Source organism: Dictyostelium purpureum (assembly GCF_000190715.1).
Source record: "Dictyostelium purpureum unplaced genomic scaffold DICPUscaffold_29, whole genome shotgun sequence".
Classification (NCBI taxonomy): domain Eukaryota; phylum Evosea; class Eumycetozoa; order Dictyosteliales; family Dictyosteliaceae; genus Dictyostelium; species Dictyostelium purpureum.
The window spans coordinates 94,939-115,529 of record NW_003519366.1 but is presented as its reverse complement, the minus strand read 5'-3'; the positions used below and the strand labels follow the sequence as shown (position 1 = coordinate 115,529).

Below are 20,591 nucleotides of genomic sequence, written 5' to 3'. Positions count from 1 at the left end.
TTTCATTGCATATAATTATTATTAGAAGCATTTCAAGAAGAAAAAAAATTAAAAAAAAGAAACGAAAACTAAAAAAAATTTAGATTAAAATCTGGAAAAACCGAAAGTTTTTTTTTCTTATTTTTTTTTAATTTAATAATTATTTATTTATTTTTTTTTTAATATTTATAGGTTCCTGATTAAAATAAAAAGAATTGGATCCATCTTTTTCCCCCAAACGATAAACTTAATCTTGATGTATTATTTTTGTTATATTGACTCTGAATATTGGAATTATTACTACTTAATTCATTTTTAAAATTATTGTTATTTTTAAAATTAATTGATGTTAAATTATCTTTTTTTAAAAAAAAATATTAGTTTTAATAAAGTAAATTTAGGATTATAGTACTTACTTAATAGAGACATTTTTATTATAATTGTTTATGTTTGTTTTTATTTAGTTTATTTCAAATAACTAGTTTAAACAATTTTCTATTTTTAAGCAATTTTTTAAATTTATTTTATTTTTAAAATAAAATTTTATAAAATTTTTAATTTAGGGTTTATTTTTTTTTTTTTTTTTTAGATTTTAGGTTTAAGCACTAATGTTATATTATGGTATTATTTTTTGTAGTCGAATGGGTAATCTATTAAATGTAATTTTTAGTAAAGAGTTTAAAGTTATCATTGCTTTATTAGTTAAACATAAAAAATTTAATGTGTTTACATAAGTGTGTGTTTTTTTATAAAAATAATAATAATTATTAATTAAGTAATTTTAGATTAAATAAAAACCCACATGCGTGGTTTGTGTGTGTTTTTATTTTTTATTTTTTATTTTTTTATATCTTTTTTTTTTTTTTTATATCTAATCTTGTTACATTTTAATTGTATTTTTTAAAAACTCATATTAATAATAATAAATAGAAAAACAATAGGACCCATTTAGGTCTATTGTAGGACATATAAAAAATAAATTAAAAATGTTAGGTTTATATCATTAATATTTTTTTAATTATAATTGTTTTGTGCAAAGACTAAATTTAAAATTTCTTTAACAAATTATAAAAATTTTTTTCATTTGTGTGCTCCATTATTATAATAAACAATAAAAAATACATTAAAAATATCAAAATAGTCATACAGATGAGAGTCGTATCAGTATTTATTATTCTAGGGTAATTGCTTTGGTTATTTCCCTTAACTCAAGTATTGGGAAAGATTTGTCACCCTATTAGATATCAAGTGCACAACTGGGACCAAGTTATAATTTATCAAATTATCTTTGGTTTTATAACTTTAATAAATATTATTTACTTTAAATAACTAATAGATTTGTACCTACATTACATAAAAATTTAATTAAAAATAGGGAATAAAATTAGTCTAAGTTTGACAAAAAAAAAAAAAATTCTGAGTTTCCCCCACTCCCACAACCACCCACTTGACTAATTTTTTCATTTTAAAAACTTAGAAACTTAAAAAAAAAAAACTTGAAATTACATTATTTTTTTGTATGAAAAACATTTAAAATTCTTGTACAATTTTATTTAATCATACCATTTTTGAAATATTTGAATAATTATAAATGACAGAGTTTTCGACAATATCTACTCTTGAAATGTTTGCACATTCCCTTAATAACACACATTGTTCTATTCTAGATCAACCCAAATTTGATCTGTTGTCTGTAACCAACAACTTAGCACCCGAAAATGTTCTTTCAATTTCAATTGCTTCTTCGTTCCGTACGAAGAAGCAACTGAAAGTACATTTCTTACAATTGAATATAATGTTGGATATTCAATACTATTTTCTTTCTAATATTTTATTGTATCATTTCTATGATCTAAACTTTCTTCTACACATAGTCAAGCTGTTTTGGGGTTTTTGAAATTACTTTTAGTGCATGGGACTAAAGCAACAGAGGTTTCGTTAGCACATTGATTGATGTTGTGATCTTGACCATAATTGTAACAAACTTTATTCTTCATTCGGAATGCAATCATGCCATTCTTCATTTCTTTTATTATTTCTTTTTTAAAGTTACTTTTGTTACTATATAATAGTTGTAAGTATTTTTGGATTTCTTTATACTTTGAAATATATGTATTTGTTTCTTTTTTTTCTTCAATAAGCATTTGTATAAATATATTAGTATAATTATAATTTTTTAATCAATAAATTAAATAATAATATGTATACTTTATCATTTGTAAAATGATATCTAATGTTATAGGGATGTTGATAGCTTTTTGTCTAGATCTTCAACTGAATTTCTTCTGGTAATAGGTCTTTTATTTTTTCCTTCCATTGATATTTAGTTATTAATATTAAACATAATAATGTATTTCACTCGGTAAAATTATTAAAAAATAATATATTTTTGTTAATTAAAATTAATAATAATCGTAATTAAATTTTTTTACTATTTTACTTATTTACCATATTATTTATTTTGTGAATTTTATTTTTTTAAATTTTATGTTTTATTTTTTATTTTTTCCATAATAAGAAATAGCTAAATTTGTTTTATAAATTTTCATTTTTTTCATTACAATGTATTGTCATTTATATTAATTATTTTTTAAATATAATAATGATAATCATTGAAATAATGAAAATTTTTTTTTGATTGTGTATAAAAAAAAAAATTTTAAAAATTTTAATTTAAAATAAAAAAATATAATCTATTATATTTAATAAGCAACCCACTTAATTTTTTTTCATTATATTATTTCTTTTAGAACTTCCATTAAAAAAGATAGCAATTGTTTTTTTTATTTTTTTAATAAATTATAATTTTAAATTTTAAATTTTTAATTTTTAATTTTTTTTTAAAAATTTATTAAAATTTTTTTTTTTTTTCATACTCACACATCTTACATTCCACATATTTTTTATTAAAAATAAAATTTTAATTTCATTCAGTATATTCATCAATTATTTTTTTTATTTATACTATAATAATAATCAACACAACCATTTAAATTAGTACGTTTATTTTTTTTATTTTTAACTGCATTTTGTGTTATTCGTAAGTATTTAATTTTATTATTTAATTTTTTTTTATTAATTTTTTATTAACCAATTTCTTTTTTTTTTTTTTTATAAATAGTAAAAATAACCTTAGTTCGTAATCAATTTTTTTTATTTAAAAAAAAAAAAAAAAAGTAAAAATGATAATTTCAATAGTTGGAGCTATCTTCCTTTTTTTATTTTTATTTTTTATCTCCAAATACTCCACCAATACCAACAATAACCCACCACCATCAGCACAAACTCAACAACAAAAATCGCCAGAATCACCACAATCACCACAATCACCACAATTTCCACAATTTCCACAATCACCACAACCACAACAGCCATTTAAATCATCAAGGGCAGAATCGAATTACCCAACATTTAACAGTTCACACTCACGTTTCAACACTGCAGACGGACCAACATCAACATCAGTAAAAACTCCAACAGCCAACCAACAACAAAGCGCACACAAATCTGAATACCCATCAGTCAATAAAGAACAATCTCGTTATAAGTGTGCAGATTCAACATCATTTAATAATCCATCTTTCAATTCTGCAGATAAAGAAAAATTAAATAGAGAAAAAGCAGAAAAAGATCGTATTGAAAAAGAAAAGATGGAAAGAGAAATGTTGGAAAAGGAAAGAGTCCGTGAAGAAAAGGAGCGTGTAGAAAAAGAAAAATTAGAGAATGAAAGATTAGAAAATGAAAGATTAGAAAAAGAAAAAATAGAAAAGGAGCGTTTAGAAAAAGAAGAGGTTGACGAATGTTGTATTTGTTATACCAAATTAAACTCCAACAATTCCACCTCTATAGATTGCGCTCATAAATTTTGCTACGGATGCATCACCAAATGGTACACAATAGAAGATACTTGCCCATTGTGTAGAAAAGTATTTTTATATATCCAAGTAAGTAATTCATACATTAATATTTATACATAATCAATAATATACATATTAATTTATTTTTTTATTTATTTGCAGAGAGAGGGTCGTTGCCCAATAGATGTTGAATTAGATAGAATACTTCAAAAATATAGTTCTGAAAATAATTCCGAAAACAATTCCAAAGAAGAATTCAAAGATAATTCCAACGATGAGTCCGAATATGAATCTGAAGATGATCAATCCGTTTATGAATCAGATTTCGATTCAGACGATCATTTAAATCATGATAACTCTTCTGGTAACAATGAAGAATCAGTTGACTCTATGTGTCTCGATTAATGAAATGGATGGGGATGAGATTAATAACTAAATCGTGTCATTCAATGTTTCAATTAATGAACTAGATGGCGATAAAATTATTAATTAAATCTTTTCAAATATTTCATTAAAATCGATGAAAATAGTTAACAATTCAGAAATTATAACGTTATCATCAAAATATAGTAATAAACAATGTATCATATAGTTCAACACTCGAAAATGTACAAGCAAATCCGAATATTAAATAGAAAGCAAAATTTAAAGGTAAAAACATTGATATCATTAAAATAATTATAATATAAAAGAAACTAATTTAATTTTAATATTTATATAGTTAAATTCAAATTCTTTATTTTTCCGAATCAATCAGTTTTTTCTCTAAAGTCTCTTATAAAACATTGGGTTTATGTTCAATAAATAGTCAAATCAAAGTGCACCATAATCAGGGAATCCATCAACATTATCACATTTTTTAAATCACCGCAACCACCTCAACACACTCAAAATTATAATACAGTAGTATAACCACAAGTCAAATTTTACACATGCCAATAACACATCACCACCTCAGTACACTTGGGTACCCCCATTGCAAATTTTTATAACACATAACAAAAACATCAAAAAAACATATTTCTTTTTTGCCATTAGTTAAAACAACCACAATCCATTATAATTACAAGTAAGTAAATTATCATAAAAATATAAACATCAACCAATCTATATTGATTGAAAAACTAATTAAGATTCAAACATAATTACTAACCAAATTAATTGCTACTAATAGACTGAAAGAATTTACTCAGAATATGATGTTTAGCGCTAGTAGTATCAATCAAAATATTTTTTTGTATTTTTAAAAGTTCAATTCACTGGTCATTTAGCTCATTTTTCATTGTTTATACCGATTCAAAGTAGAAATTATCTGTTGACCCCCAACTTTATTAAGATGGAAATGACTATTATTGAATTAATAGGTCATTTTTAATATTTGTATAAGAACCATTTAAATAAAACATATTACAAGATATCTGTTTATCAGCTAAAAATTAAAATAAAAAAAAAAAATATTGTCACAATATTTATTCAGTTTTTTTAATTTTAAAAATTTTATTTGTATTTTTTTTACAATAAGATATAATTGATTATCATTAATTAATATTTAGTATATCATCCACGTGATTTATATATTGCATCGATTCGGTCAGGGAGTGATCCATATAATGATTCTATGATTGATGTTACAATTGAATGAAATGCATCTTGACATACCCAAACTTGGTCTTGTGATGGGTCACTAAACATCTTTTTTGATACCCTTTCTTTAACAATTGACCAAATATTTATAATTATACTAATATCTAGACTGTAAGGTGGTAATGGATCAACTTGTATATTATTCTCCTCTTCTAAATATTATTTCACTATCTTTGCTGTATGCGAACTACAGTTGTCATCACAAATGATTGGTATCCTTTAAGGGACTTTATTTTTATATGTATAGTATTCTAAAGTTAGCTGTGTATCGCTTTGTTTAACTCCATTATATGTTTTGATTATAATCCATTTGATAAATGAATAAATAAATTGGACCATAATAAAGAAAATTTCCCAAAAATATTTCATTAACCCCACCCTTTCTATCACTTGTCTTGATATGTGATTCCAGTAAAACATTAGTTTCATAAGTGCCCAAGAAAATCTACCATGGTTACTATTAAATTGTTGGAGCCTTACTTCATCCATAACCATATGATTTTTCCATTGTTCCACAATAAAATTTAAATACGCAACTGCAAAATAAATCTTTTTCTTCTATTATGTCTAATCAATGGGGGTTTCTAAATTTTCTTTTTATATATTATATTATATCTATTTTATATCATTCTTACTGATTTGTTTGATTTTGTCCTGTATCCATTTTGATGCATACCAAATAATATTTTATTTTAAAAATTGAGACATAAAACACGTTCATCACCTTTGCCAAACTTTTTTTTCTCTCAGGACGTTGAATGTCATTGATTGTACCTGTTTGTTCTACTCTTTCTAATGTTTTTGCTACCTTTGAATTATGCACTCCCAATTTTTTTTGCAATTTTTGAGTTCGACTTATGACCTCTGTTTTTATATGATAATGTTGACTGTCGAACTTCATCACTTAAGTTCATTTTGTTTATTTAATATTATTTTTAAAACTATTAGTTACTTAATTATTAAATTAATGATAAAAAAAAATTAAAAAATAAAAATGTGGTAAAAAAAAAAGTAAAATTTAAAAAATTATAAAAAAAAAAAAAATTTCAATTTCAATTTTATTTATTTTCTATTTTTAATTCGACAATAACTATTGGATTTTAAATAAATATACAAATAACTATAAAACTATTAATCTTTGGTTTTTTTTTTAATTTTTATTTATTTTAAAAAAATATTATTTTAGTAATTTATTAATGGTCCGACCATCTTCTTGTTGAACTGGAGCTGTTAATTTTATTTTGATACCTCTGCTTGCTTTAACTCTTCCATAAATCTGATATAAATAATTTGTCATTGTTACTAACAATTGATAACTGTAAACCATAGAGGCAAAATACATTATCCCAAAAAAGCTTTGCTGCTTCCACTGCTGTTAATGTTCTCTTGCACGATATAATCTTAACCATCTTGCTGGATTTAATTCTAAAATATATATGAATACATTACAAAATAATAATTTTATTGATTAATTTAAAACATTTGCATTAAAAATCTTCACTTTTTAAAAAAAAAAAAATAATATAAATAATAAATTTATAAATTTATAAATAAAAAAAGAAATAAATAAATAAAGAAATAAACAAACAAATAAATAAATAAATAAATAAATAAATAAATAAATAAATAAATAAATAAATAAACGAGTAAAGAGTTAAAATACAAATAAATGTACTAGTGTATTTGTTTATTTTTTATTTATTAAGAAAGATTTATTCCCGAAATATGAATAATTTATTTTCCATTTTATAATCTCTTATTTCCATATCTAAATAATAACTACATTGATTGTTCCTTTTGATTTATTGAACAGTTCTAATTTATATATTATTATTTGAATAATTAAATTGAACAATTATAGTTTCTTAAGGAATTTTAATATTAAAAAAAAAATATAGTTATTATACTTTCTTTAAAGATTAAATTTAATTATAAAAACTATTATTATAAAATCTATAGTGGCTATATTAGTTAAAAATTATTATTATTATAATTTTTAATAATGATGTTCGCAATTCTTTTGTAGAAATTTGTGTGTGTGGTAAATTTCATTTTTTTTAAATTAAATTTTTTTTTTTTTTTTTTTTATTAAAAATTTTTTCTTTTTTTTTTTTTGTGGTGTGTGGGGGAAAATTTTTTTTTTTTTTCATTTTCATTTTCATTTTCATTTTCATTTTCATTTTCGTTTTATCAATATACATTTATTTTATTTTTTATAATAGCCCAAGCGAACAAACAAACAGGTAATTATATATATATATAATATGTGATAAAAATAAATACTAATTTTATTTTTTTTTTATTCCTTAGCATGCATTCGTTTTGGTCCTCAGCATTATCAGCAGCATTCATCTTCAGCATTCAGCTTGGTCCTCATCAACATCATCACCATGAGCATCCCCACCGGCATTCGTCTTGGTCCTCAGCTTTATCATCCTCAGCATTCATCTTGGTCCTCATCATTATTAGCATTCATCTTGGTCCTCATTATCATCATCATGAGCATCCTCACCGGCATTCGTCTTGGTCCTAAGAATTATCACCATCAGCATTCATCTTGGTCCTCATTCATCTTGGTCCTCATCCTCATCAGCATCCTCACCGGCATTCATCTTGGACCTCATCATCCTCATCAGCATCCTCACCGGCATTCTTTTTGGTCCTCAGCATTATCATCATTAGCAGTATTCATCAGCAGCATTTATCAGCAGCATTCATCGTCAGCTTTCGTCTTGGTCCTCATCATGAGCATCCTCACCGGCATTCTTTTTGGTCCTCAGCATTATCATCATTAGCAGCATTAGCAGCATTCATCAGCAGCATTTATCAGCATCATTCATCTTCAGCATTCAGCTTGGTCCTCATCATCATCATCATGAGCATCCTCACCGGCATTCGTCTTGGTCCTAAGTATTATCACCATCAGCATTCATCTTGGTCCTCATTCATCTTGTTCCTCATCATCATCCTCATCAGCATCCTCACCGGCATTCTTTTTGGTCCTCAGCATTATCATCTTTAGCAGCATTCATCAGCAGCATTCATCTTCAGCATTCATCTTGGTCCTCATCATCATCAGCTTTCGTCTTGGTCCTCAGCATTATCATCTTCAGCATCCTCACCGGCATTCGTCTTGGTCCTCATCATTATCATCATCCTCAGCATCCTCACCGGCATTCATCTTGGTACTAAGCATTATCATCATCAGCATTCATCTTGGTCCCATCATGAGCATCCTCACCGGCATTCATCTTGGTACTAAGCATTATCACCATCAACATTCATCTTGGTCCTCATCATCACCTGCATCCTCACCGGCAATCGTCTTGGTCCTCATCATCATCATCATTCGTCTTGATCCTCAGCATTATCATCATCAATAGCATTCATCTTGGTCCTCAGCATAATCATCATCATCAGCATTCATCTTGCCCCTCATTATCATCAGCATCATCATCATCAGCACTCATCTTGGTCCTCAGCATTATCATCACCATCAGCATTCATCTTGGTCCTCAGCGTTATCAGCATCAGCACTCATCTTGGTCCTCATCATCATCATCATCATTCATCTTGGTCCTCATCATCCTCATCATCAACATCAGCATTCATATTGGTCCCCATCATCACCATCATCAGCATTCATCTTGGTCCTCATCCTCATCAGCATCCTCACCGGCATTCATCTTGGTCCTCATCATCATCATCATTATTCATCTTGGGTCATCATCATCATCAACATCAGCATTCATATTGGTCCTCACCATCATCGTCAACCCTAAAGCTTTAGAAAAAGAACTTTTAGTAAATCAATAATAATTAATAATTTTATAAAAAAAAAAAAAAAAAAAAAAAATAATAATAATAAGAGAATATAATCTATTTGATGGAAGAAATACATTTTCCCTGGCCAGGCAAATATATTGGAACATCAATTAGAATTAGGATTCTGAAACATCATTAAATTTTCAATAAAATATAATAAAATATAATAAATTTTTTTTTTTATAAATAATATGTTTATTTTTTACCGTTTTCCTTTTTATTAAAAATAGAACTGTTCAAGTATAGGGTTATTTATTCATTGTAGAAATGAAAATTAAAACATCTTCAGATTGCAACTTATGCTCGTAATTTATCTTGATTTATTTATTTTGATTTAATTAAAGTTAACAATATCTATTATTATAATTTTTTTTTTTACTTTTTTTTTCTTTTTTTTTTCTATTCTTTTTTTTTTTTTTATTCCAAAATATTTTTTATAAATCATTAAAAATATTAAACTCAGTTCTATGAATAAAATTAAAGATAAATATTCAAGTTTTTTTTTTTGCTCTTCTTTTTGTTAAAAAAAATTTTTTTTTGTAAAAAAATTATGTTTGCTATTTCAAATATCAGAAAGAGAATTTAAGCAAATAATATTTAATTAAAATACACAATTTAAATAAAATAAGGTAAAAACTAAATTAAAAATATATGTATACCTATAAAAATTTTAAATTAAACATTATTGTTTTTAAAAATTAAATTTATTTCAGTTTTTTTTAATTTTATAATTATAATTTTTCTTTTTTTTATCATACATTTTTTTCTTTGTTATATAATATTATAGTTTCAATCAAAATTAAAGCTTACCAAAATTACAAATTCTTTTGTGGTATAGTAAAACATTAATTTTTTTTAAACTTATACTGAACATTCCCACATTCATATTTTTTTATTTGTATATAGTAATCATTAAAAATCTATATATTATAATTTATTAATATTTATTTTTTAAAATATTTAGTGTTCCGAAGAAAAGGAAGTCCTATCAAAAGAAAATGAGGAAATTCGATTAAAATTGAAAAAACAAACAAATTAAATCATCAAAAATAGAAATAATAAAAATAAAAATAATTAACAATAAATGAATAAAAAAATAAAATAAAATAAAATAAAATAAAATAAAATAAAATAAAATGAAATTTTTTATAATGTACAAATTTTTTATTAAACTAAATTTTCTAAAAAAAGTTTATGAACATGATCTAGATTGGAAAATGTTCTATCTGAAATGGTTCACAAAAGAAAAAACAAGATGGAAAAGTTTATGAACATGATAGTTCAAAAAAAATAAAATAAAAAATAATTATAAAAATAGAATTTATTTGTTTTAACCAAACTATCTTTTTTAGAAAGTTTTGTTATAATTAAAATTTATCACTCTTAAAAATAGATAAATAATATTTTTTTCTTTTTTTTTTATTAAATTTTAAAATTGAATTTTTTAATTTTTACAAAAATTAATTTTTTTTTTTTTTGCCCAGTAACAATTCCGAACATTCAAGTTTTTTTTTATTATTAATAATTAATTGATTTATCTCGAAAAATAAAAAATATTAAAAAAAAGGGTAAAAGAAAAATAAAAAAAAAAAAAAAAAAGATATTTTTATGATATTTTTTATATTTAAAAATATTTTTTTTTTTTTTTTTATCTATAATTTATTTTCAGTCATCCGAAAAGACATAATTTTCAAAATATAAAAATATAAAAATAAAATAAAAAATAAAAATATATTTAAAATAATGTATAGTCAACAACCGCCACAACAACAACAGTCTCATTCTATAGCAGTTACACCAGAGACACCACTAATCAATACTCAAGGCGATCCTATTGCACACGATATTGAATTGGAGGATTCAACAAAGTTTTTAAATCATCCAATTTTTTATTCAGTTTTTTTGGGGTGTATAGCTTTTATTATTTCAGCTATTACAAGTGTAAATATTAATAATTATAAATATTATAAAATAATTATATTAAAATTTTTTTTTATCATTTTATATAGTATGTATCAATTGAATATTATGCACCATCTAGTTCAGGGTACACAGTGATTTCAGCATTTTCAATTTTACCATGTATTTTGGCACCCTTTATTATTCACAAGATAACACAAAAAATAACATTAATTCTTTGTTTGTTGCTTTTGGTAATCTCTTTCTTCATTAATCAATATTCAAATAATGGTGTTTTGATTTTTGGTAGATTTTTAGTATCATTTTCAACAGAATTAAGTGCTATTTGCATTTTATCAGTTTTGGTTTTGGTTAATTGGGATACAAAGAGAATCAACCAATTATTTTGTCTTGTAGGTATATTATATCAATTTTAGAGTATTAAAACTTTGTTTATTAATTATTTAAATGTTTAAAAAAAATCAAAAGTATTATTTAGTTTCATATGCTTTGCAAATTTCAAATAGTTATATTACCGATATATATTACAAAGTAGTTAGTTCAAACTTTTTAATTGCTTTTATTTTAGTTGCTATCATCTATGCAGCCGTATTGGCCCAACCAAAAAGAGATTCCATTAATAATAAATTAAATCCACTCCATACAATCCACCATAGATATTTTGCAGAAAAAGAAAACAATTTTGCTTTATTACTCCCACTTCTTTTATTTTTTGGTTTCGGATATATCTTATTCGTTCCATTCTATGCTGCTGTTGCCGTAATCCCAATAACCATTCTTTTGGAAAGATATGGAAGATTAAGAGTTTTCCAAATATTAATGGGTATTGCTCTCATATCAGTTGTTACAGCTTTTATTCTTGCATATACCTATAACATTGTCTTTGTTGATGGTTTTGTTTATGGTTATACTTCTGGCGCCTATAAAGGTTTTTACTACATGTGCACCATCTCCTTCTCGATTTTCACTGCTGGCACATTATTGATTCTTAATAGTATGGTTTCCACCGGCTCAGTATTCGACAAAGAAAAAATAGTTGCCGTTCTTTCAGCCTTCAAGGGTGCTCAAGCTCTCGGTACTTTTTTATATTCTATTTGTATATTCTATATCTCTCCATGGGTCGGCTGGTATCTTTTTGTTATCCTCTACGTAGTAGGTTGCGTATTGTTCATGATTTTCTTAAAAGTTAAAGGTCAACATTGTTGTTAATACCACTTTCTAAAATTATGAAATTATAATATTACAAAATTATAAATTATAAAATGATATTATTATAAAATAATAAAAAATAAAAAAGTTTTCTCGACTTTAAAAAAAAACCATTTATTATTTTTATTTATTTAACTATTGATTGATAGTGAAACCAATTTCATAAAATCAATAATGGAGGTTGTTTCGAATTTTGATTGGTTTTCGTAGACTTGTGTAATCGATTCTATTGTTGATGAGGTGAAATGGGTGGAGTTTAGTGAGCTTAGGAATTTGTTTTTTAATAGTGGTATGGCTTCAATACGACGTTGACGGTGGCCAACTGGGTAGTGTATTTCTGCAGATGCTATGCTGTCGTCTTTAAATGTAATTTCGATTTGGTTTGCAATACTTCTTTTTTCTAAATCCAAGTAATCTACGGTGAATTGTTTATTTTCGGTACATTTCATTTTTTCACGTAGTAAGTCTATACGAGTATCTTTAATTGCAACCTGATCTTCATAGTGAGATGCGTTTAGTGTTCCATAGATTAGACCTATAGCGACCATATATTGAAGGCAGTGGTCACGGTCAGCAGGGTTACGAAGGAACCCCTTTTTATCGATGATACGTATAGCAGATTCATGAGTGTTGATTTGAATTGATTTAATGGAGTCAATGCCTCCATTTTGGACGACTAATGGGTGTAATTTAACGGCACACTCTACTGCTGTTTGGGCATGGAATTCTGCAGGGTATAGGACCTTGAATAAAACATTTTCCATTACATATGATGTATAGGGAAGTGGTACTTCAAAGGGTTTTCCATTAGTATAAACGTCATAAAATCCCCATTTTGGTGCAGTCAAGCAGGATGGATATCCCATTTCACCAGTCATTGCAATCATTGATAGTCTAACAGCTCTTGATGCAGCGTCACCAGCAGCCCATGATTTTCTTGATCCAGTATTTGGGAAGTGTCTATATGTTCTTAAGGCTTGACCATCGATCCAGGCATTGCTAATAGCATTCATAATTTGAAGTTTTGAACCACCTAGTAATTGAGTGCATACTGCAGTACTTGCAACTTTAACCAATATTACATGATCTAAACCAATTTTGTTAAAGCTATTCTTCAATGCCAATATACCTTGAATTTCATAGCTTTTGATCATTGCACATAATACATCAATCATCTTCAATGGCTCTTTGTTTCTTGATACATTTTGGTGTGATATATATTCGGCACATGCTAAAATAGATGCTAAATTGTCGCTTGGATGACCCCATTCACTTGCTAACCATGTATCATTGAAATCTAACCATCTATTCATACAACCTATATTGAATGCTGCCATTACTGGGTCTAATTGATAGCTGGTTCCAGGTACTCTACAGCCACAGTTTTTATCCACATTACCTGGTACAATTGGTCCCATTAATTTAGAACATTCTGGAAATTTTAATGCAAGAAATCCACACCCAATACTATCAAAAAACGAATAAAATGCTGTACTTATTGCCTCTTTACATTCCCTTACGTTATAAGAGACAACATACTCTGCAATATCTTCTATTATTTGATCCCATTTTTGTTCAACATTTGTGGCCATTTTTTTTATTAATTGTTTAATTGTTTAAAAAAAAAAATAAAATAATGGTGTGTATGAAAAAAAAATAAAAATAAAAAAGTAAAAATATTTTATATAATAATTTATTTATTTTTATGAAAATTCTAAATAAAGTAATTTAGTTTTTGTATTTGTGTATGTGTATATATATGTATGTGAAGTTGTTAAAAACACATTGGCAAATTAAATATTTAATATATTTTTTTTATTTTTTTATTTTTTATTTTTTTAATTTTTTTAATTTTTTTTTTTTAAATTTATTTTTTTTAAAATTATTTTTATTTTTATTTTTTTATTTATTTATTTTCTTAAAACTATTTATCCAAAAATATAATATAAAATGAATTTTGGGTCAAATTCAATGATTGGTGGTAGTAATACTACCAATGTAAATAGTAATAATATGAATGGATTTGGATTTGATCAATTTTCAAATAATTTTTCAATTAGATCCAAACAAGTAGAATCAATAAATAAAATGTTATCGTTAAAATCAGATTCAAGCGGCAGTACTTCAAGTAACAATAGTGGAAATAAAACAACAGGTTGGCAAGATGTATGGAAGGTTTTGATTTTTGATACATTTTGTAGTAATATTATTGCACCAGTTTTAACTAAAGGCGCACTTCGTAATCAAGGTATTACATTATACTTACCATTACATTCCGAAAGACAAGCAATTCAAGATGTACCAGCCATTTATTTTGTTTTACCAACATTAGATAATATTAAAAGAATTGCAGAGGTATGTAAAATCATATATTCATTCAAACAATAATCACCATCATTATAATATTAATTTTTTTAATTTTTTTTATAGGATTGTAAAAATAAATTATATGATAATATTTATTTAAATTTTGCAAGTAAATTACCAAATCCTTTAATGGAAGAATTGGCATCATTAACAATTCAAACTGATTCAGTATCAATGATTAGCAAACTATATGAACAATTTTTAAATTTTATTAGTTTAGAGAATGATTTATTTGTATTAAATAACCCAAGAAATTCATATTTAGCATTTAACGACCCAACTGTTAAGGATGTTCAAGCACAGGAAAATATTGATAGCGTTGTAGATAGTTTATTCTCTGTATTGGTAACAATGGGAGTTGTACCAATTATTAGATGTCCAAAGAATGGAGCTGCCGAAATGATCGCTAGAGAATTAGAAAAGAGAATCGCACAAAACATACAATCAAGTGGTAATTTATTTAGCAACAATGAAATGGGTTCACAATTATCATCATTCTATAGACCAGTTTTAATTTTATTAGATAGAAATATTGACCTCAGTGTATGTTTACATCATCCATGGACTTACCAAGCATTGGTCCATGATGTTTTAAACATGAATTTAAATCAAGTTAAGGTCGATGTAACCCAAGAAGGTGTAGCCAAGAAGAAAACATTCGATTTAGACTCTTCATCCGATAGTTTTTGGGAAACAAATACTGGTTCTGCTTTTCCAAGTGTAGCTGGTGAAATTAAAAATTTAATTGAAGATTATACACAACAAAAAGAAAAAATTAATCAATTAACCGATGTTAATGTTGAACAAGATGAATTGTAATTATTATTATTAAATACTACAAAGTAAATTTTTAAATATTAATTTTTTATACTAACTAATTTTTAGGGGTGCACCAAAAACAAACGAAAATAAAGCTAAAGGATTAGGAGCATTGGTTCAAGAAGTTAATGAAAAGAAAAGATTAATGGATTTACACACCAATTTAGCAACAGATTTAATGAAACATATTCGTGACAGACAAATAGATTACTTTTTTTCAATGGAGGAGTCAATTATTACTAGATCATTAACTGACAAAAAAGAATTAGCCTCATTAATTACATCACCAGTTGTTGGCGAAAACGGTGGCAGAGGAACTTTAGAGGATAAAATTCGTTTATTAATCATTTACTATTTATCAACTAAAAATATTCCACAGTCCGAAATGGATCAATATGAAGATGCTTTAAAAAAAATGGGTGCTGATTTAACAACTTTAGATTATTTTAAAAAGTATTTATATAATTAATAATTATAATAATAATAATTAGAATTTAAATATTAATTTTTTTATTTTATAGAACTAAAGCATTTAATGAAAGTTTAACTGCAATTGCAAATGTTAGTGGTCAACAAGGTAGTGCAAGTAATCAAAATAAACAAGGAGGTTTTATGCAAATGTTTACAGGTTATCAAGGTGTTGAGTCATTTGCAAACTTTTTCTCACAAGGTGTTAGATCATTATTACCAAAGAGTAAAGATCTTTTTGTTACTAGAATTGTCGAATCTGTTATGGATTTAAAAAATACTTTAGATGCCGATTTCCTCTATTTAGATCCAAAAATTCAAAATAAAGCAAATGTACCAAAAAGAACAACTCCATTTAAAGAAGCTATTGTATTTACTGTTGGTGGTGGTAATTATGTTGAATATCAAAATCTTCAAGATTATTCAAAGGTAATTATTTTAATTTATTCATTTCTTTTGGTTAGAAAAATTAAAAAAAAAAAAATTATTTTTTAATTTTTAATAACCACACAACCACAAACACCCCCACAAATTTATTTATACTAATTTATATATACTTTTTTATTTATTATTAGAAACATAACAAGAAAATTATTTATGGTTCAAATGAATTAATAACTTCAAAAGAATTTTTACACCAAATTAAATTATTAAAAGAGGTATCAAAATAAGATTTATAAAATTTTTGTTGCTGCAACCAAAAATTTACAATCAAAAAAATAAAAAATAAAAAAAAAAATGGTAAAATAAAAAATAATTATATTAATAATAATACTCATAATAATGAGTTTTCTATAGATTTTTTTTTTAAAAAAATAAGAAATTAATTTTTTTAAAATTATTTTTTTAAAAAAATTATTTTTTTTAAATTATTTTTTAATTTTTTTTTAAATAATTATTTAATTTTTTTTTTTTAACTTTTTTTTTTTTTTTTTAAAACTTTTGTATATATATAATTTCTCACACACACTTAGTTTTATATAATAATATAAAATTAAACATTTATTTCGCTTTATAAATTTTAAGCAACATAATAATAATATTTTTTTTTTGTACATATATTATAAATAGAAAAATAAATTTATATTAATATTTTAATATATATATATACATATATATTGTTTAGCAGGAGGACGCATAGATAAAAAATAGTAATAATAATAAATAGCAGTTTTTAAAATTATTTAAAAATGTGGGCACCAGAAGAAGATTATAAACAACCATTATTAAATGGTAATAACAGTAGAGTACCAACTAATGGTAGTGGAAAATATAGTGGTAGACACCAACCAGAACACAGTTCAAGAAAATGTAATGATATTTTATTCGCAATTTTATTTTTAGGTGTCATTGGTGGTATGATTGCAATTTCTGCGATCGCCTATTCAAAAGGTGACCCATCTAAATTAGTTCCAAGAACACCATTCGATAGCAGCAATTCTTCATCAGAAACTGAAACAGAAAAATACGTTATTTCTCATTTAGAAAGTTTAGTTGCAGAGTTAAGAAGAGATCAAGATATTTTAATTTATAGTGCACTTTTAGCCATTGCCTTGGGTGCTCTTTGGATTCAACTATTAAAATCTTTCACTAGATTCTTTATTTATTTCACTTTATGTATCGGTGTTGCATTAGTTGCTGCATTAGGTATTATGTTTATTTCATTAGGTAGAAAAGAAAGTAGCGAAAGGTAAGTTTATTATTATTCTATATTATAAAAAAAAAAAAAACAATTTATTAATAATTTATTTTTTATTTATTAAAATTAATAATTATAACTATAGTACCCAAATTGTTGGATATTGTTTATGTGCTTGCACATTGTTATTGGTTATTCTTATTGTTTATCTCAGAAAATCTATTGATTTAACATGTGCAATGTTCACAGAAACTTGTAGAGGTATTCAACGTAGTCCATCAGTATTTATTGTTGGTGCATTAATTGTAGTATTTTTCCTTGGTTTCATTGCTTATTGGACAAGTTCATTTATTTATTTATTCAGTATTCCAGGCTCAACCGTTAATCCATTCAATGACCATTCATCACACAGCGGTTCAACAACATCAAGTGAAGACCTTCAATCTAGATTCAACACAAAGATTAGAAATTTAATGTACTTTATGATTTTTGCATTCCTTTGGGCAAGTTCATTCATTTCTGCAGTTTTCCAACATTGTGTTGCTGGTGTCGTTTCAAATTGGTACTTTTCACGTGATCCAACTGGTAAATCAGCTGTTGGTCAAGAAAATGCATTCAACTCATTGGGTCGTGCTTTCACCACTAGCATTGGTAGTTTAGCTTTTGGTAGTTTAATCATTGGTTTCATCGAATTTATGCAATTCATGTTACAAGTTTGCAAAAACTCAAATGCCACCAACAAACTTGTCGTTATGGTTGTCTCTTGTTTACAATGCATTTTAGGTTGCATCGAATCTATTGTTCGTTGGATTAACAAGTTTGGTTACATTTATGTCGCTATGCACGGTCATAGTTTCTGCACTTCAACCAGAGAATGCTTTGATCTTATCTCTAGAAACATGTTTAACGCTGTCATCATGGACTTCATTGGTGGCTTAGTCTTGTTATTAGGTAAAATTTTTGGTGCCGCCGCTTCAGCCTTATTTACCACTGGTATTCTCTATGGTATGGGTAAACAATTAAATCCAATCACAATTGCTCTCTCTGCCATCTTTGCTTTCTGTATCTTTAATCTCTTTACCCACATTGTTGGTATTGGAACAGACACAATCTTTGTTTGTTACCTTGAAGATTTAGAAACCAATAAGGATGGAAACCTTTACATCTCACCAGATCTTCATGAACTCTTACAATCAAAATGTGAAGAGCTCAATGAAAAAAACAAATCCTCAAATGTTTAATCTTTAGAAAATTTTAATAACTTAATTTATTCAAGAATCATTTTTTTTCATCAATTTTACTATACATAATAAATAAATTTTAAAAAAATAATGTTCAATAGAAACTTTTTTTTTTTTTTTTTTTTTTTTATATTTATAAATAATAATTATTTAAACTAAAAAAAAAAAAAAAAAGAAAAGTAATAATAAAAAAAAAAAATAAAAAAAATCTAAATAAAAATAAAATAAAATTAATAAAATCATAATCTAATAAATGTATAAATACCTTTTTATTTCTTAGTTTTTTTCTAATTTATTCATTTGTCATGACAAATGATTGGCACCCTTTCAGGGACTTTATTTTTATCTGCATAGTATTCTAAAGTTATCTGTGTATCGATTTGTATAATTCCATAATATATTTTGATTATAATCCATTTGATAAATGAATAAATAAATTGGACCATAATAAAGAAAATTTCCCCAAAATATTTTATTAACCCCACCCTTTCTAACACTTGTCTTGATATGTGATTCTATTAAAATACTGGTGCCATTGTTCCCAAAGAAGATCTACCATGGTTACTATCAAATTGTTGGAGCTTTACTTCATCCATAAACATATGATTTTATAATGTTAAATTTACCATTTAAAAAATTGAAACATAAAACATGTTCATCACCTTCATCAAACTTTTTTTTTCTCATGGGAAATTGACGGTGGAACTTCATCACATAACATCATTTTGTTTATTTACTATATATTATTTTTAAACTATTACCCTTAATTATTAAATTAATTATTATGAAAATGATCAATGTCCATTTTGTTTTTTCTTTTGTGAACTCAGCAAGTACTTTTTCCAATCTAACTAGCTCCTCTTCAAAACACTCTAGACAGTTATGAATTAGAAGAAAACAATCTTACAGCCGAAAAAAGAACCTTTAAAGAAATAATTATACACCATAAATCTCAGTTTCTTTTTTCAGAACTAAAATATTTGATTTTAAAACAATTTATTTATTTAAAATTATTATTATTATTATTATTATTATTATTGTTATTATTATTGTTATTATTATTATTAGTTTATTTTAAATCTAATAATCGCCTATAATTTAAAAATAGTGCATATCAAAACAACTTTTTTTTAAATATTTCCTTGGAGGTTTATTTTTAAAAATTTTTAAAAAAATTTATCAGTTGTGGGTGTGGGTTATTATTTTTAATTTTTTCTGTATTTGTAAATTATTATTAAGTAGGTATTGTGAGTTTGATGTTGTTGTGTTAAGTTTAAATTGTAGTGTGGATAAATTTTTAAAGTGTTATTTTGAAAAAAAAAAAATAAATAAAAAATTGTATTGCATTGGGTTAAAATTCAATTAAGATTTATATTGATTCTATATATAATATTATCATTGAATTTTTTTTTTGTTTGATAAATTTTTGATGGGTTAACAGAGATCTTTACAAATTTTTTTTTGTTTTGAATTTTTTTACTTTTTATGTGATTTAAATGGCATTATAATATTATATTCTGATTTAATATTAAAAAAAGAAAAAAAAGTTAGAGTGTTATATATTTAGACCTATAATATTTTGGGAAATTTTTTATTCTTGCATTATTGACACACAAATTGTGT

The 20,591-nt window shown here is 25.0% G+C and overlaps 7 protein-coding genes across 7 annotated transcripts; 5 read left to right on the top strand and 2 right to left on the bottom strand.

The window, feature by feature from the left end:
• Positions 1 to 3,161: 3,161 nt before the first annotated feature.
• DICPUDRAFT_75655 (uncharacterized protein) lies at positions 3,162 to 4,241 on the top strand (the record flags this gene model as incomplete). Its single annotated transcript, XM_003284655.1, has 2 exons — positions 3,162 to 3,923; positions 3,999 to 4,241. The coding sequence occupies 2 exons, from the start codon at positions 3,162 to 3,164 to the stop codon at positions 4,239 to 4,241; spliced, it is 1,005 nt and encodes a 334-aa protein (XP_003284703.1).
• A 1,152-nt stretch (positions 4,242 to 5,393) lies between these two features.
• DICPUDRAFT_148500 (uncharacterized protein) lies at positions 5,394 to 6,777 on the bottom strand (the record flags this gene model as incomplete). The annotated part of the gene is made up of 2 exons (XM_003284630.1): positions 5,394 to 5,632; positions 6,687 to 6,777. The coding sequence occupies 2 exons, from the start codon at positions 6,775 to 6,777 to the stop codon at positions 5,394 to 5,396; spliced, it is 330 nt and encodes a 109-aa protein (XP_003284678.1).
• A 1,093-nt stretch (positions 6,778 to 7,870) lies between these two features.
• On the top strand, positions 7,871 to 9,270 carry DICPUDRAFT_148499 (uncharacterized protein; the record flags this gene model as incomplete). The annotated part of the gene is made up of 3 exons (XM_003284654.1): positions 7,871 to 8,199; positions 8,407 to 8,831; positions 8,864 to 9,270. 3 exons carry the CDS (start codon positions 7,871 to 7,873, stop codon positions 9,268 to 9,270), a joined length of 1,161 nt encoding a protein of 386 aa, XP_003284702.1.
• A 1,778-nt stretch (positions 9,271 to 11,048) lies between these two features.
• Positions 11,049 to 12,434, top strand: DICPUDRAFT_75654 (uncharacterized protein; the record flags this gene model as incomplete). Its single annotated transcript, XM_003284653.1, has 3 exons — positions 11,049 to 11,246; positions 11,315 to 11,617; positions 11,694 to 12,434. The coding sequence occupies 3 exons, from the start codon at positions 11,049 to 11,051 to the stop codon at positions 12,432 to 12,434; spliced, it is 1,242 nt and encodes a 413-aa protein (XP_003284701.1).
• Positions 12,435 to 12,565: 131 nt separating this feature from the next.
• DICPUDRAFT_148497 (uncharacterized protein) lies at positions 12,566 to 14,026 on the bottom strand (the record flags this gene model as incomplete). Its single annotated transcript, XM_003284629.1, has 1 exon — positions 12,566 to 14,026. One exon carries the CDS (start codon positions 14,024 to 14,026, stop codon positions 12,566 to 12,568), a length of 1,461 nt encoding a protein of 486 aa, XP_003284677.1.
• A 358-nt stretch (positions 14,027 to 14,384) lies between these two features.
• On the top strand, positions 14,385 to 16,759 carry DICPUDRAFT_148496 (uncharacterized protein; the record flags this gene model as incomplete). The annotated part of the gene is made up of 5 exons (XM_003284652.1): positions 14,385 to 14,789; positions 14,865 to 15,616; positions 15,687 to 16,073; positions 16,142 to 16,517; positions 16,664 to 16,759. The coding sequence occupies 5 exons, from the start codon at positions 14,385 to 14,387 to the stop codon at positions 16,757 to 16,759; spliced, it is 2,016 nt and encodes a 671-aa protein (XP_003284700.1).
• Positions 16,760 to 17,278: 519 nt separating this feature from the next.
• DICPUDRAFT_148495 (uncharacterized protein) lies at positions 17,279 to 18,968 on the top strand (the record flags this gene model as incomplete). The annotated part of the gene is made up of 2 exons (XM_003284651.1): positions 17,279 to 17,778; positions 17,873 to 18,968. 2 exons carry the CDS (start codon positions 17,279 to 17,281, stop codon positions 18,966 to 18,968), a joined length of 1,596 nt encoding a protein of 531 aa, XP_003284699.1.
• Between the last annotated feature and the right edge of the window lie 1,623 nt (positions 18,969 to 20,591).